The sequence below is a fragment of the Gouania willdenowi genome, chromosome 10 (assembly GCF_900634775.1).
Source record: "Gouania willdenowi chromosome 10, fGouWil2.1, whole genome shotgun sequence".
NCBI lineage: Eukaryota > Metazoa > Chordata > Actinopteri > Blenniiformes > Gobiesocidae > Gouania > Gouania willdenowi.
In genome coordinates, this window is record NC_041053.1 from 29,461,621 (window position 1) to 29,480,440 (window position 18,820).

At 35.8% G+C, this 18,820-nt stretch overlaps 1 protein-coding gene across 3 annotated transcripts in view; it reads right to left on the reverse strand.

Annotated features, from left to right (window-relative positions):
- Positions 1-18,820, reverse strand: part of drp2 (dystrophin related protein 2) — a 125,883-nt gene that overhangs the window by 64,313 nt on the left and 42,750 nt on the right. For all 3 annotated transcript variants that reach the window (XM_028460227.1, XM_028460226.1, XM_028460228.1), the window contains 3 exons: positions 16,804-16,865; positions 15,186-15,260; positions 12,182-12,383 (listed from right to left, as the gene is read on the reverse strand). In XM_028460227.1, the coding sequence (XP_028316028.1) occupies positions 12,182-12,383; positions 15,186-15,260; positions 16,804-16,865 (339 nt within the window). The remainder of the gene's footprint in view (positions 1-12,181; positions 12,384-15,185; positions 15,261-16,803; positions 16,866-18,820) is intronic.

Here is an 18,820-nt window from a genome sequence, read left to right on the forward strand (position 1 = left end):
GAATCTGATGTCTTCCAGGTCATGGCAGGTTTGTCCCCTCACATAAAGCTTTGCAGTCAATCTCTCTACTTTGTTCTGGAGTGATGACTCAGCACTGTTCTTGGCATCAGTCATTTTGGAGAGCTTATCTTCTAGCATCACTTTGATTTCTTCCAGGTCATGGCAAGTTTGTTCCTTCACATGGAGCTCTGTAGTCAATCTCTCGACTTTGTTCTGGAGTGATGACTCAGCACTGTTCTCGGTATCAGTTATCTGTGATGACTGGGCACTGTTCTCGGTATCAGTTGTCTGTGATGACTGGGCACTGTTTGTGGCTTCAGACTCATCTTGTTGACTTTCCTGACGTTCTTGTTCACGTTCATTATTTTGAGCCACTTTGATTTTGGATTTTCTTTTTATTAAATTCAAAAATCCCTTGAAAGGATTTTTGAATTTGACTGTCAATGCCCCCATTTTAGATTTCCGAATAGGAAACTTTACTTCAGTGCTTGTTCCATTTGCTGCAAAGTTGATCGGCTTTGTCTCTGGATTTAGAGCCTTTAACAGTTTGTTTTCCTGTTTTTTCACCTCTTCACATGCATTTTCACAAGCAATTTTTTGAGTGGATGTTGTGGATCTTGTGGATGTTGTGCCACCATCCTCCTCACTATGACTCACCTCAGAAGTGTGAGACTCATACTCAGAATCAGAACTCTCACCCATCGTTTTCTTAATTTCCTTATTGGCTTCTTCAGAATCAAAAGTTACTCCAGAGAACTCTACTTAATTTGCTATATGATGCTTTCAAAAGTCTAGTAGAAAATAGACTTTGCACTGCTGTAGAACACTGATGTCTGTCCACAGAGTGAGATAGTTTTTAAAGAACAAATTAAAGGGAGAATTCTATTTTTTTCGGAGTGATTCTTTTAGAATGCAGCTGATGTCATAGTTGCTGGACAGACTGGGGCCTGTGGTTCTGCGTGCCCGTTGAGCCATCTATTCTCTCTCCAATCTTAAATGCACCTCAGTACCACCCCGAAGGGGACAACTTCTGCCCTCTACCCTTCGGAGCTGTCACCGCCCATTACCCTTCTTTTAATTGCACCTTATACATTCACTAACACAATGGAGAGGCACCATAAAACATGGTGGGTCGGGGGCATTGAGCCTTTGGGAGGCATTGGGGGTCTGGCTGGGATCTCGCTTTTTAGTGTCTTTCCGTGCCGTATCCGTCTTGCAGGTTGTAGTGGTTCCTTTCCTCTTTTGCTGTGGCTAAATGCTGGCCTTGTCTCCTGGTAGTTTTGGGGCGGTTATCACGGTGTGTTGACCCTGGGAGCCCCATCGCTTTTGTGTGTGGGAAGGGCACAGTGGTGGGGACACTGGCATCCACGCCAGGGTTGATGCAGTGTTGCGTGGCCCCTCGGGATGGTGTCTGTGGAAAGGTGGCACCTGCTGTCTTGGTACTCATGCTATCTCGTGGGCGACGGGCCCCGGGCTGCTGTCCTTGTGCCGTCTGGGGCTGGGAGTCCTTCAGGTGTGTTTTTGAAAACCCTATCCTGTCTTTTGAGTGGTCTGAAACTTTCTCCATCTCCTCACAGGATCTCTGGAGCTCAGCCAGTCATCTTTTGGTTTTTAGTTACCTCTCTTACCAAGGCTCTTCTCCCCAGCTGTTCAGTTTGTTTGGACGGTCAGCTGTAGGAAGAGTCCTGGTTGACCCAAACATCTTCCATACCAGAATTATGGAGACCACTGAGTTCTTAGGAAAAAAACACCAACAAACAGCCTTGTCTTGCTACAGCTGTCTCCAGCTCTTCTTCAGTTTTTTTGACCTCATGGATCTCATTTTTGTTCTGACATGAGCCTTAAGGCCATATTAATGATTATAGCAGTTTTTGTAAAGCAGAGTTGGTCAAATTTTTTTCCGAATGTTAATTCAGATTGCTTCAATTTATTTATTGTAGATGGTTTTTTGTGTTTATGTTGTACACTGTTGCTAGTTTTTGTACTTAAGCTGTAAGGGAACATTCCAAGGCAAAACACAAGCGTTTTTGTGATGCTGAAGCCACTCTTTTCCAAAATTAATGAGCCTTTATGAATTGGCTCCAATGCAAACACACCTCTTCCTATCAATAAATAATTAAATAAACAGTTAATGAAAACGAGCATAATAAAAAAGTGAAATTATTAGATGAAAAATTTAAATTATGATAAAAAATGACAATCATGAGGGGAAATTCCTAAGATCTGTTAAGTCACTCATCAAATATCATCTCAACATTACTGTACAGATTCACAATATTAACTAATATTATTTCCTCGATAAGAAAAGGCATATCTTGATAAAAAACATGGTGACATTTGATCCTAAAACTGCTTTTGTCATGCCAATATTTAAAATCATGTAAAACTGTGATGTGACATACTGTATTTTACTGTATTTGTACTAAAGTATTGGTTCACACTGACTGTGTGTGTGACTGCCAAACACTGGTCTCATACACCATGATCATGTAAACACAAAAAACACACAAGCCACAGTGAATCTTAGTCATACACAGAAGCAGTGAGTCAGCATTATTTCAGGTCATTTTAAAGCACTTCCTGTGTTTTAATCTTCACTGACACAGTGTACTGACAAACCTCTTTGAGTTAGACTGTGGGACCCTTAGCATAAAGTAGTTATTCAACTGTACTACATGTATACCTTTTTATACTAAAACTGAGGCAGTATACTTGAAGTATACTTTTTATATACTATATTTTATATACTTAAGAAAATTATAGTGAAGTATACTTAGCTTATACTGAAAAGTATAAAGAATAGTCTAAGACTAAGTACATTAATACTTAGACTTACACTTTAATACTAAAACTTGTACTTGTACTACATGTATACCTATTTTATACTAAAACTGAAGCAGTATACTTGAAGTATACTTTTTATATACTTTAGAAAAATATAATGAAGTATATTTAGACTATTCTTTCTACCACAAAGTATTCATATTTAGTATCTTGATCCAAGTACAGAATAGTCAAGTCATTGTGCTTACATTTAATATAGCAGAACAAAAAGGTTTATCACTACACACATTTACTTTGAGGTATAACCCCTGTTATAAACTTACATGTTCAAGATCATATAGTGCTGGAGTTTGCTCAAATGCATTGACTTTATGTACCTTAAAAACATACTCAAAAACAGAGAAACATTTGACTTGACATTATTGATCAAGTTCATTGCAGTCTAGTGTACGTACAGTAAGTAGACTGCAATGAGTTAACTTTAAGAAGCATATTTCAAGTATATAGATAGTATGCTACAAATAATATGTTGAGCAAACTTATAAGTATGCTTAAAGTATAACAACAAGTAAACTAGTATAAATCATAGTTCATAAAAGTATACTCTAAGTATACTTTAATAAACTAAAATGTGGACAAAAAGTATATACTTAGTAGACTCCATATACTACTATTGTAGTATAGTACAATGGTAGTATATAGATGAGTGTCACATGAACAACGAGTAAATAAATAACCGTGTCACAGTTAGAGTGCGGACCGGGCCACATTTTTTCGTCCAAATCCGACCCAACAGTAAAAAGCAGATTTTTTTTCTTAAAGAAATGACATAAGTACAGACCCTTTCCAAAAAATTTGAATATCATGGAAAAGTTCCATAATCCCATTCAAAAAGTTAAACTTTCATAGATTATAGATTCAAGGTCCACAATTTAAACAATTTCAAGTATTCATTTGTTTATTTTTTTTTTTTACATAATTTGGGATTCCAGCTCATAAAACCCACAAAAACAGGATTTCAAAAAATTTGAATACTGTGAAGAAATCACCATTTACTTCTCAGTTTTTGCAGAAAAAATGAGGAGAAGAAGGACTGGATTGTTGGCCAGTGGTCCATGGTCCTCTTTTCTGATGAAAGTAAAGTGTGCGTTTCATTCGGGAATCAAGGTCCAAGGGTTTGGAGGAAGACGGGTGAGGAACAGAACAGAACAGAACATTGCACCCAAAATCATGAGTGACTGTGGATATTTCACACTGGACCTCAAACAGCTTGGATTCTGTTTTTGTGTTTTTGTTTTTGAAATGTCTGTTTGTTTTAGTGGTAAGCACCGATTTTATTAACAACATTAGATAAACGCACAGGGAAACACAAATAAGACACACGCAAGAGATTCATCAGATCTATTTATATCTATATATCAAAGATAAAGATAACCCATGTAATTGTGCAGTAAAATGAATGTTTCAAATATATATTCCTTCATAATTATCCTCTGCTCCATTCTCCTTGTCCCGCGACTCACAGCTCTCACTGTGCATTCTTCAGAGCTACAACAGCTGTGGCTGCTACTGCACTCACTTCAGACTGCGCGCAAACGTCACTATGTGACCGAACCCGACCACCAGTTCTAATTATTTGTCCAAACTCGACCCGTCCGGTGCTGTCGGGTCCCGTCAGGGTTCGGTCGGGTGTCCATCCTCTATTGACAAGATCAGCTGTGCTCCACTAAACAAACAGCTTTTGCACGCCACTGCGCTAGCTTGGCTGATGACTGCAGTTACACTAACCACCGTGGTGTCACTATGGAGTCTGATTTATACATCCTGCCCTATGCTTGTTTAAGGAAAACAAGCATCGTAAAAAACTGAAATTATGATAAAAAATGACAATCATGAGGAAAGAAGGTGAAATTCACAAGATCTGCTAACTCACTCATCAAATATCTACTATTATACTGTACAGATTCACAATATTTACTGTTTTTCCTCAATGACAAAAGGCATAACTTGATGAAAACATTGTGAAACACACGGTCAAATTTTATACGTCCCCCAAAGTAAATGTATTCAAAACAAGAGCAAAAACAGCATTAAAACATTGCAGGAAAGTACAGAAAAAGACGAGTGAAAAACACCGAAAATACTACAAAAATGAACAAAGCGACAACAATAAAACACAAAATTACTCAGAAAAACAAATAAATAAAGAAAATTACAATAAAATTACACAACAATACTAGAAAAATCACAAAAAATGACCCTGCAAACCCACAACACTAACAAACAAGCAAAACGACAACAGAAATAAACAAAAATTACTGCAAAAAACACAACATTATAGCACACAGACAATATGACTTCAAAAACATATAGATACAAAATATATTTTACAGGAAAAATACACAAAAGGATTACAGAAATGCACAAAATGCCTCAAAACGAGTACACCAACAACAAACATACACAGAATGATAGAAAAACACAAACTTTATATAAACACTCTTTGTTCTTTCCTGTATTAATGCTCAGATTGCGCATTATACTAAATGCTGACATGAATGTTGATCATGTGACCCTCCGATCAAACAAACACAATTTGTGGCCCCACTGTGATAAAAGTTGTCTACTTCTGTTATAAATCAATCGAATCAGCCAGACCTGGTCTAAAATACAGCAAAAATTAAAGCTGCGAGCGGTGTCTTAGGGTTCAAAGAAGTGGCCGGGTTGGTAGCCCATGGTTGCGTATGCCAATGTTGGGGATCGGGTTAGGGTTATTGCATTTAAAATGTTTTAGCATTAGCCTAGCAATAGCATTAACCTAGCAATAGCATTATCTTTTCATTAGCATACATCTAACATTAAGGTAGCATTAGCATTAACCTAACATTAACATTAACCTTGCATTAGCATTGGGCTAACATTTGCAATAGCCCAGCATTAGCAATAACCTGACATTAGCATTAGCCTAGCAATAACATTAACCTAGCAATAGCATTAACCTAGCATTGCCATTAACCTAGCATTAGCATTGGGATAACATTAGCATTAATCTACTATTAGCAATAACCTTGAATTAGCATTAGCCTAGAAATTGCATTAACCTAGCATTAGCATGAACCTAGCAATAGCATTCACCGAGCATTAACATTAGCTAGCAATAGCTTAGCATTAGCATGAACCTAACAATGGCATTAACGTAGCAATAACCTAGCATTAGTCTAGCAATAGCAATTATGTTGCAATAAAACACAAAAAAAACAGTTTAACTAGGAAAACCAGTTAGAAGGCCTGTTTACCCAGTAGTATTAGTTAAAAACTCAGTATGAAGAGAAAACCAGTTTAAAATTTTGATGCAAATCTATTGAAAAATAGCTACATAGATACAGCATTTAGATGAGATGGCGAAGGATTTTCCAGTGACATTATAGGCCCCTCCCACTGATCACAGCCTGTCTTTTCTTCATCAGCGACCTGCTCCCATCTTATAAGATTCATCCAAAACTATTTTGAAGTCAACATAACATATTGTCTTTCTGCTAGAGCTGTTAGCGTTGGACGCCACTAAAAGCGGCGCCCTCTGAGAATGCAAGGCATCATGGGTAATTTTGACATTGAGTCTTATTTAGGGATAGACAGTCAACATGTGTATCAAATATGAGGCTGTTTGAATTTTGTAAATTAGAGTTATAGCGAGTTTTCTATTATGGCGTGCTAAATGACGCCAGTCAAGAATGCAAGGCATGATGGGTAATCATCACATTGAACATTGTTTAGGGATGGACAACCATCATGTGTATCAAATATGAGGCAGTTTGAAGTTTGTATATGACAGTTATAGTGGTTTTTATATTATGGCATGCTAAATGGCGCCAGTCGAGAATGCAAATCATGATGGGTAGTCTTCACATTGATTCTTGTTTAGGGCTGGACAGTCATCATGTGTATCAAATATGAGGCATTTTGAACTTTGTATATTAGAGTTAGATGCATTTTTCTATTATGGCGAGACAGTTACCGTAAATGGCGCCAGTAGAAAACGCAAGGCATGATGGGAAATATTTCAAAGCAGTCATGAATAGGCTTGGGCATTAGCTTAGCTTCTAGCTAAAGTGCTAAAGCCAGGAACCTGTGATGACAAAATTAGCTTAGCAGCTAACTGCAGTGCTGGCTGGTTCACACTGGATTTCAACCCAGCTGATGATTTTCCCGCCCTGTGTGTATTATTGGCGGGAAATTGTGTGTATTTTCCCGCAAATGTGTGTAACTTGCAATGTCTCCTGCAGCCTCTGGGGGCGCTGTTAGACACACGTCATGGTCTCACAAACCTAACCTACATTATGAGACCAATATGTGTGAAGCTCAGAAAGGCAGGGGGCGGGTCATATCATTATAACAACCATATTAACTGATTACACTATAAACTAAGTATTCACACATATATTTATAATGACTTTTACAATTCATATTCAATAATTCAAAATTATAAAGTTTTAGGTTTACGAGACCGTCAAAATTGGTTCCTTAACCCGATTGGTCTCGTAATGCTGGTGAGTAAACCTGAAAATTGGTCTTGTAAACCATGTATGCCTACACACACACACACACACACACACACACACACACACACACACACACTCCCCGCAGGTTTTTTTGTTAGGGAAATAAAAAAGCAATTACAGAAATATATGCAGCGGGTTAAAGACTCTGATTGTCTCTCATTAGCAGCATGTAGTTAAAAGCTACTGAACAAACTCATCACACTTAAGTGGTAATTTGTGCATCCCTGTGTGCGTCTCTACTCTATTCTCTATTGGGTGATGACAGAATCATCAATCAGGGACAAAGATGGGCGAGTGCAGTTTTCAAAAGAGATTTACTTCTCTTCTGTCTCAGAGAGGATGTGCCCGGCCAAAGTTATTGAAACACTTGCAACAACTGGTGGCCTTACACCAATTTGCAAAACACTTGAGCTGTGAGAAAGCTTTTGTGGCAAAATGATTTATGGCAGAGGGTGAATAGAGCGCTTGAACGTGTTTCCATTGAAGCTTGTTTGGGGCAGGAGCCTCGTAACTCCCGTTATATCTCATCCCACGAGACTTCGTTGCAGGAAGTTGACGCTTCAAACCTGCTTATAACACTCCGTACTCCTTGGTTGTTTCACGTCTAATGTGGCAGTGATAATTTAAAAGTATAATGCTAAGAAATATCTCAGTTTCCTCTTTTGCCTACACGTACTGCGCCATGTTTTCTCGGAGAGAAGTTGGCATGTGACCAGGTACGTCACGTTCTGTGACGTGTATTTGCAGAAAAAGTGTTTCCATGTTGCTTTTGCGACACATTTTAATATGGAAACATCTGCAATTCCTCCTCATGAAAGCGTAAAAACCTTTTAGCGATTTTTCAGTGTTTTTTTTTTTTTAAATTCAGGTGTTTCCATTACCAGTTTTTATTGCACTATTTAGATTTTGCTTGTTTCCAATGGTAATGGAAATGTTTTTTTTTTGTTTTGTTTTTTGCTCAATGTCTTTTACAGGGTTTTTCAACATTGGGTAAAATGCAAATAAAATAAGATGAGCTGAAATGTTTAGTAATTGGTATAAAAAACCAAAACAAAAAAAAACAAAACAAAACATTATGTAAAAACTGATTAAAATTCTATTTTTTAAAATGTTTTGAAATGTTTTTCAAAAACACATCACACAATACACATTAAAAAACTGTATCCTTTACTTAAACTTTTAAAAATATAAATGTAGTTAAAACAAAAAGACAGTCATCAACATCCCCCGCCAGACTGATTCTCATTATAACTCACAACCTTTTCCTAGACGTCCTAAAAAAACGGCACAAGGGCAATAACTCCAGAAATAATAATTGCTTCTCATTTTTTCACTCCATCAAGGTATTGATACTCTGAAGCCACACACCAAATTTGGTTATCCTATCTTAAACGGTTTCTGAGAAAAGCTGTCCCCTTTGATGTCCCCTTTGACGATACCTCGAACAGAGTAAAAAAAAACAAAACAAGGGCAATAACTCCGGAAAGAAGAATTGAGCGCTTCTCATTTTTGAACTCCATCAATGTATTGATACCATGAAGCCACACACCAAATGTGGTTATCCTATCTTAAACTGTTTCTGAGCAAAGCTGTCCCCTTTGATGATACTTCGAACAGAGTAAAAAAAATAACAAAACAAGGGCAATAACTCTGGAAAGAAGAATTGCGCGCTTCTCATTTTCAAACTCCATCAAGGTATTGATACCCTGAAGCCACACACCAAATTTGGTTATCCTATCTTAAAAGGTTTCTGAGAAAAGCTGTCCCCTTTGAAGATACCTCAAACAGAGTAAAAAAAAAACCGAAGAAGAGCAATAACTCCGGAAAAAATAATTGCGCGCTTCTCATTTTCAAACTCCATCAAGGTAATGATACCCTGAAGCCACACACCAAATTTAGTTATCCTATCTTAAACAGTTTCTGAGAAAAGCTGTCCCCTTTAACTCGGACGAATAGATGGACAAACGCACTGAGCTCAAACCTATATTGCCCTTCCACTTGGCTTGGCAAAATAAAATGTAGTATTAAAAACATCCAAGGTGGCGCACTTGTCACTTTGTGCACTAATCCTGACTACTGTGTATTTGTAACACACTTTAATAAACATGATCAAAAATTAATTTTAGAAGAAAAAAAAATGCCTCTGGGGTCGCCAGACTTTTGTGATATCAAAATGGGGTCACAACTCGAAAAAGGTCTATTATGAAACACCAGCTCCGCTGTTTTTGCTATAGGTAAACTCTCTATTTTTGGCTCGACAAGGCACTGATCCCAAATGGCTGCTTAAGAGGCAAGTCCCCATGATATTATGTGGGACATTTTTTTTAAAAAGTTCTAAGGAGGAATTTTCCACGGAGATTAAACCATCTCAGATTCTGGACACATCACAGTTTGGTGAATGGTGAATCCCATCAAAATCAATAATCCATTGTAAATTCACGCTCCTGATAAAGTGGCTCTCCAGCAGTGTGTTGCTTTCTCTCTTCTTAGCTACAATGGCTACAGTTCATATACTGCTTGTTTAAGGGTATAGTTATTTTTTTTTTTTTTTAATAGATTTTAATTGTTCGATTAACATTGAAAAGTTTTTGTATTTCAATTTGTGGGGTAAAATTATGGAACAAAATGAGCGTTGAACTCAAAAAAATGTTAATTGAGTTTAAAAACAGGTATGAAAAAATAATTTTCACAAGTTACAGGAATGAAGAGAGGCTTTACTAATTTTTTTTTCTGTTTTGACTAATACTGAGTAGCTATGGACTATTTGTGAATATGTAGAGTGTTGGTATAATGATATATGAGTAAGTAAGTATATTATTAGTTGTACTTAAAAAAGCAAAATTGGTAGTGAATAAAGGGGTAGGATTTAATAAGTTTACACTTCTTCCTAGTCCTTTTCGCATATTTAAATTAAGAGGTTTAAGTGTTTGTGGATCAAATTCTGGTCTATTTCTGCTGTTATAATTCATCATCTTTAATTTTTACATCTTTTTTTTTTTTTAACTATTGTTCTGTTATAATTTTACATGTTTGAAAAAAAGACATCAATCAATCAAGATCGTCTTTCTTACTGGTCCCATTAGTACGTTTGGATATACCTTTAAAAATCCTTATGCTCATAATCAGAGTTGGGGTCAATTACATATTTCACTTACAATTGCGTTTTCAATTATCCATGTTCACTTACAATTCAATTGCGATTATGGTAACTGGCATATTTTCCAATTACATATAATTAAAATGATTATTTTTCCCCTGAAAGTCAATTACAATTAGCTTCTCAATTACTAAAGTTCAATTAATTTTTTTACTAGCTTTTATTCATACAGCGTTGTGATGATTGTATGTGGTTTTGTATGTGTGTATGATGTTGTTTTAGCATCTTTACATTTTAGTGCATTGATTATAAGCAACTAAAGACAACAGTTGGAATACAGCTATTGCTATAAACTCTTTAGTACAAAACATCAGTTACATTCACAGTACTGTTACTCTGTAAAATTGCATCGTCCCTATTAAAAAACATTATATCATATCCTAAATCTAACCCACTAACCCTTCTAACCCTTGCTTGATGTGAAACATTTTAATATTGTTCACTACACATGTGTTAGCCATAAACCTGTTTTGCGTTTAATCAAAAATATAATTGACAAATTTGATAGAATTTCAATGGTAATTACAATTTACAATTACAATGGTAAAGTCAATTTTTTGAACTCAATTACAATTACGATGATAACTACACCATAATTGTAATTAATTATCAATCACGCGATTACAAATATAATTGGCCCCAACTCTGCTCATAATTAACAACATGCAACTATTTACACAAAGTAAAATCAGCTGCAGTCTAAATGCAGTCAATGCATCACTGAGCATCGATCCATCTCATGCACTGGTGCTGGAACATATACCAGTTAACTCAAGGCATCAAATGCTTGGTCAGTATTTGCTGTGAAATGTTCAAGATATATTATGTACAGTATGTCCCCCGATGAAAAGTGCAGCACTGATTTGGCTCAGAAATGGTGGATTTTTTTTTTTTTTTTTTTTTCCATTTATGAATTCTTCTTTCTTATTTTAAAAACTGCTTCCTCTCTGAAAACTACTAGGGCAAGTCAACACCTAAAACTTTCATTGCTAAAGACGCTTATAGTCAGAAACTGAACTGCATAGAGGGATAATGAAAAAATAAAAAATAAAAAATTAATCCGCTCCTTTATTTTGGAGTGACAGGACATCAAGATTACAGACAAATAGACCTGGTGACTGACTTTTGTCTTTAATTGTGTGGTTTTCTGGCTTTTAAATTCACTGTTCCAGCAATAATTACTTGTCTGTATGTTTGGGAAAAGTACAGTGTGTACTTTAAAAGTATTATTTCTCCTGAAATAGGAAAGAGATACTTTTGATGGAGACTGAATGGAGCAGAAAAAGAGGCAGAAAACGCCCTGATGTAAGAATCTGAGTCCAAAGTGTGGCTCCTTGAGGCGTAGACAATAAAACTAATGGATCAATGGAGACATACGGGTATGGGTTTTCCTTTGTTGAAATACTTCAACAGTAAAGTTTATACGCATTAAATCTATAGCTATAAATGTCAAAGCTGTAGTTTTTATTCCATGATATTTTCAATCAAAAATACGATTATATTGGCAGTTGGAGCTCCGGAAGTGAGAAACTGAAATTACACATTTTTATTATCATTATAGAGAGGCACATTTATTTAAATGTTACCTGAAAATAAAAGGTTAAAAATCATTTCTACGCTGCTGAAGTGGTTTTTAAAATCCATCTTGCTGGATGTCCACGTTCCTTTCCTGTGTACTCACCTGTCGTAGACGTTGAGCAACCAGTTGAGACACATATCAACACACAGTGGAATGTTGACCAGGATGGACCTCTCCTCCTCCAGTCTCTCGTACAGAGCTGTCAGCCCATGAATCACTTCCACCACATCCATCACGTGCTCTCCCTGCTGCAGATCCTGCTCCCGAAACACTTCCACCAGGCTGCTCAGCGACACCAAATCCACTGAGAAGAAACAACGATGTTCAGATGCCTGGATATCTATAACACTTTATTTAGTTTTTCAGTCTCCTGCACTTTTGGTAATGCTATGGTGTAAACAAAAATGTTGGCCACAAATACCTCTCTTTCTTAAATGTTACATTTAGACTTTCACAACATGCAAAGTAATTTTTATTTAAAATCATAGAGATTGAGTGCATGAATTTGTCCAAATCAATTTCTAAATACCTGTATATACAAATAAATTTTACTTTATTTTATTAAGTATGAGGTACTATACTTGTACTTATTTGTCTATTTTTTTTTACATTTGAATGAATGAATGAATGAATGAATGAATGAATGAATGAATGAATGAATGAATTTTATTTGGTAATCCATTCGATGCACAGTACATTCACAAATACCACATTCATCAAATACATCTCAACCTTTAAATGGACTGGGCTGAAGCAACTTGCTTATAGCCCATCCAGACATTAGAAATTACCATGTTAAACTATTTAAACACAACAACACTTCTCAATTAAATTTGATACATTCATAATTTCCAACTCAAAATACATTTGTAATTTTTTATCACTTTTTCCTGCCTGTGCACTTGTATTTAATCCCTATTTAATTAACAGCCTTTTATTTAATTCTGTACGTTTTCTTTTCTTTCTTTCTTTTATATGTTTTATTGTTTGTTCTTTCATTCAATATTCTGGCGCAAGTATGATTCTGATTAACAACTGACTGTTTTTTAAGTTAGTCAAACTAAATTTTTTTTTGCTCTATCTTCGAGGCTACCCTAGAAAAATACGCATTTTTAAGTTTTCCAAAAAAAAGAAAAAAACAAAAAACTACTAAAAAGCAGAGGTGTAAAGAGGACTTATATGTTCTACTCAAGTAGAATTACTGTTACTTGATTTAAATTTTACTCAAGTACAAGTAAAAAATTTACATACTCCTCAAAGTAAAAGTTAATAGTTACTTTCACCCCCCCACGTATAATTTTGGTAATAAATCTTGCAAGAGATGTTGCACAATTGGAACTCCAAAAAGGCATTTGAGAATATAAGGTTTGTCAATCTGTACAATTCTTTTTAAAATAAAATAACACCAATAAATTCAAAATAAATGAATTCTAAGGCTCTAAGTATAGAAAATAACCTACATTAAATGGTGTTTTGGCATGGAGCGGTACATTACGTTTAATCTGGTTGGTCGGCTATGATGTGATGCATTTGATTGTTGTCTGGTCAATTCATTTTTTTATAGTTTCACAATGTCTATTGATCATTTTAAAACAAAAAAAAAACCAAATATATTTTACTCAGTAACAGTTAGGTGTAAAAATGTAAAAAATTACTGAATTTAAAACCTACTCAAATACATGTATAATTACTAATTTAGAAATATACTCAAAAAATAACAAGAACCCATAAAAGCAACTCAATTACAGTAATATGAGTACTTGTAATTAATTACTTTCACCTCTGCTAAAAAGTGGATGGAAAAGTTACCTTCATTATTTTTTTAAGCTGGATCAAAGCAACTGTTTTTACCGTGTTAATACATAAACTATTTGTGATTATGACTTTAGATTAACCAATTTAATATATGCACTTTGATATGTGAAATTACATGATTGCATATATTCCGTATACAGAAGAATCCTTATCCTCACATTATAAACGATGGGACAGGCTACTGCAGTATTCATTCATCGTTCTGTTCAGCGGATGTTTCAAGAGTAGGGACACAAATTTGATTTCCCTCTTCTAAACTAATTTGATGGCTGCTCCCTGAGAGCGGAGCTAAAAGGGTCTTCTTTTATGCCAGGTATAATTGGATAGCACGATAATGAGGTAGAACAGTGAGTGCAGATAACAGGAGAGCACTCTCAGGGTAAAAAGAGAAGCCCAAAAATGTATTTCCGACCAGTCTCCTATACCTCACTGCTCAATCGTGTACAATGTGTGGAATAAGCTGGAGTGACAACTCCTCACCCTGCTCTCTGCAGACGCAACCTTGCCATTAAATTCTGTAATATCAGCGCGAGGATAGCAGAGCAAGGTGAGATAAGAAGAGGAGTATAAGGAAGTTACTAAAAAAAAAGGGTCTTTTTATATAGTCCGAGCATGTTCGGTGTTTCTCAGACCAGGTAAAGGCATGGAGGGAGGTTAGAAGAAGGAAGCTAGAAGGAGAGTAGTTTGAACATAACAAAATGTTGAAAATTGGCGTCTTGCAGAAACGACTCCAAGGGAGGTCAGAAGAAGTTCAAACTCCACAGATGTAGTAGAAAATATTTCATGTAATAGAATACGGGAAATCGCAAGACAAATTGATATTACATCATGTCAAATATATCCATTTTAAAAATCCATAGCTCATAATCAAGCCTCAATCAAGCAGAAAAAAACGTAATTGCTACCTGATTATAATGTCACATGTACACATTAATACCTAATTACACAGCGAGTAACCAATCAAGGCTGTATTGGAAATGATTAAGTAGCTGTAAGTGCTAGCTGCTCTTGAGTTTGTCAATACTTTTGATGGATAACTTTAAAAGCCGGCAGTGGTACAGGATACAGAGGGAAAATAAATGAGGCTAAAACTTCCGAGCAAGGTACGAGAGGAATGCTGATTTTCTTCGACATCTGAATAATGTTGAGTGCCAGTGCGGATCTTTATATCTCATTCCCTAGCAGAGCTTGTCTGTGCGTATTAAGGATGGTGCAGGATAACGCTTTATCACTTAACCAATCCATTCCAGTTCTGCACACACAATTGCCATTGATGAAATGCATTACGTACATCTCAGAGCTTTCTGAACTCGCCGTAGCTTCATCGCCGTTCTGTACGCGGAGAACTTGATGTTGTTCAGATCCGCTGGAGGAAAGGAAAGAGAAACAATTGATAGTAGGAAACCACAGTTTACTATATTAGCAATATCATCAACATGTGCATATGTATGTCTTTTGCGTAATTGATAACGAGAGGTGTAAAGAGTACTGATATATCCTACTCAAGTAGAAGTATTGTTACTTGATTGAAATTGTGCTCAAGTACAAGTATAAGTAAGTCATACATAAAATACTCAAGAACAAGTACAAAGTAGCTAAATTACATAAAACTCAAAGTAGAAGTTACTAGTTACTTTCATCCTTGTTTATTTTTGGTCATAAATCTTGCCAAGGTTCCCTTGCATACAGTAAACATCTCATGTGTAAATTTAAAAAGGAAGAGACCAAATCTTGCGCAATTGGAAGTAGATTTATTTTTCCAAATGGCATCTGTATAAAATAAAAGGTTTGTCAAAATGTACGTTTAAAAAAAAGGCAGTGGCGATCCGTACGGCTGTCGTACCATTATACCGACATTCCAGCCGTACGCAGCGCCCCTCATTGGCGTCAAGTGATAAGGCCAGTCATTGGCTAGTTTAGGTCACGTGACTAAGACTAAACCGTAAACCTAACCCTAAAAATTGTTGCGATATAGGGTCATAACCTAACCCTAACCCTAAACCTAACACTAACCCAAAGACGCTACGTACGTGTACTTCGGTAAATAGACACTTTCTTTAAAAAAGCAATGAATTCAATTCAAAATGAGAAAATTAATAATAATAAATAAAACTCTAAAACTGAGAAAATAACCTCCATTCAATGCCGTTTTGGCGCCAAGCATTTCGTTTAATTTGGTTCGTCGGCGATGATGTGATGTAGTTTCACAATGTCAATTTCCCAAAAAATAATTATTTACCCAGTAACGGCTTGGTTTAGAAATGTAACAAATTACTTTTTTTTTTTTTAAAACATCCTTAAGTACAGGAAAAAAATACTGACTAAACTCAAAAAAAGCACAAGTATCCATAAAAGCAACTCAAATTACAGTAACGTGAGTAGTTCCATTACTTTCACCTTTATTGATAATTAATTACAATAATGTAATAATAAATGCAGTTGTAATTGAAAATATCTGTTGATGTTGTAATCATAACTCAACTGTAATTGAGTTCAGATAATTGACTTTGTAATTGTAATTGGAAATTCTATAAAAATTGTCAATTACTTGTGGAACCACAATAGAGTTCTATGTCTTACACATACGTAGTTAACACTTATTAAAACATGTTTCACATCAACTATTCCCACTTCCTGTCACTTCTTTTAAGGATCACTCTGTCATTAACATATTTCCCCTGCGTCAAACACTATCAACTGTTAAATAACATGCAATGTAGTTCTATCACATTTAATTAAAGGCTAAGGAAAAAGCAATCGCAGCAATGTTAAATTGGGCCTCACAGGTTAATGACAGCAGTGATTAGAGTCCCTAAGGTTTTCAAATACAGGCTGCAAATAAGCTGCGTGACACGACCTTCAAAGCAGCATCCAGCAGTGCAGCAGCCCATGGGCTTCTTCTTACTCACCTAAAGCTTGGTAGAGTTCTGTCATCTTTGGATGGTCCCAACATGTAGTCTGGGCCTGATGGCTGACATGAAGATGAAACAGAAGGTTTAATAAAACAGTCGACACATGCAGGCACACATGTTTCAGGGCAGAAAGATGAAGAACAAAATGAAGTAGAAAGCAGCCGAGGAGCAGACGAGCAGAGTCAGGTGGACGTAGTTTAAGGTTAGATTTCAGCCTGGGAGAGGAAGTTCAAGGATAAGACATTTATTACACATCTGAAAAACGTTTTCCTCAGATGTTCAATAGGATATCCAACTTCTGATAGAATCAAAATATACAGTTACACTACATTCTTATCCTACGGCTGGCTTTACAAGAGATTTAGGCAACCAAACATAGCAAAACAAAAAAGGAATGGATTAAAAAAAAAAAAAAAAAAAAAACTTACATTATTTTCTAAGATCAATGAGGCTTTCAGGTCAACATTCATCATTTTACAAGCACAACTACTAAGTTAAAAGGAACCTGTGAAATTATATGAACCACGACTGGATTCAAAATGCATGCATTGTAATGGTTTACAGCCTAGGTTCCCAAAGTAGCATACGGGTACTCCCAGGGGTACTTAAATTGTCATGGGGGTATGTGAAGAGCGTTAAAAAAAACAGTGCGACATCATAAACTGGAATATAAATTGACCAGCAGTCAGAGGCCTCCATGCAGAGCCCGTCCTCATGCAGCCTCAGATGGAGAAACAATCTCATAAAACCCACAAAAACAGGATTTCAAAAAATGAAAATACTGTGAAGAAATCACCATTTACTTCTCAGTTTTTTCAGAAAAAAAAGAGGAGAAGATGGAATGAACTGTTGACCAGTGGTCCATGGTCCTCTTTTCTGATGAAAGTAAAGTGTGTCTTTCCTTCAGGAATTAAACAACTTTTCCATGAAATTAAATTTTTTTGGAAAGGGTCTGTATATTTTCCAAAAAAAAAAAAAAAAATGTGTTCATCACTGAAGATGCCAGTCGGCTAATTAATTTAATAAAGCAAACAAGTGATAAATCAGAATGAGCTTTTTGTGTGCTTACAGATTATTATACATTTTGCATTATATATTGCTCCACAACAGGGATAGGTAAAATTCAGGGACAGATTTCACGTTAGGGTTACATGATATTACATGATATTATTAAGTTTTTAATAGTGTGCAGGAGTAGGGGGTACATGGCTACAGCCAGTTAAATGTCTGGATGGGTACGGGACTGTGAAAAGTTTGGCAACCACTTTTTTTACAGCATTTAATGAAACTCTTATTTTGTCTCATTTCCCAGCATGCACCAATTTATAAAAACTCAAAGGTATAAAAAAAACTGAAAATTAGAGTAAGTACTTATAGCCATTTAGAAACTATAATTAGGATATAAAATACTGTATATAAATAGTAAATTTACATCTTATTACTTTTGTTTTATTACGCTGTGATTCTTTGATGCTGAAACACTACAAATGTCCCCTTTGTGTGACTACTACAGGTTATCTTTATCTTCATCTTGCTTATTTTGTGTTATTATTGCACAATAGGATTTCAGATCGACAACATTATCAACTTCACACAGAATTTCAGGTGAGACGGTCAATAAACCGAATGCACGTCATTGCAAATGTACAGTATAACTAATGCATAAAATCACATGCTTTTACAATTCATTGATGAAGCAATCGGCCATGAAGTTAAACAGCATTAATTAGTTAATGGATGAACACAGGCTGGCAAGGGGCGAAAGCTTCCTAATCAATGTGTTACTATTGATATACCGTTTATCCAATCAAACAGAATACCTTCTAAATCACAAAGATTTTGGTGCCAGAACTAGACGTTATAAACACTTGGCATGCTTAAAACTGCTTCTTACAAATGACAAACACAGGAATACAAGGTAGGATGTATTTTTTTGCTAGCTCTCCTTACAGTATATCAAAATATAAATTGTGAAATGTGTCAACGCACAGAGGGGTGAGACTCTGAAGTGCAA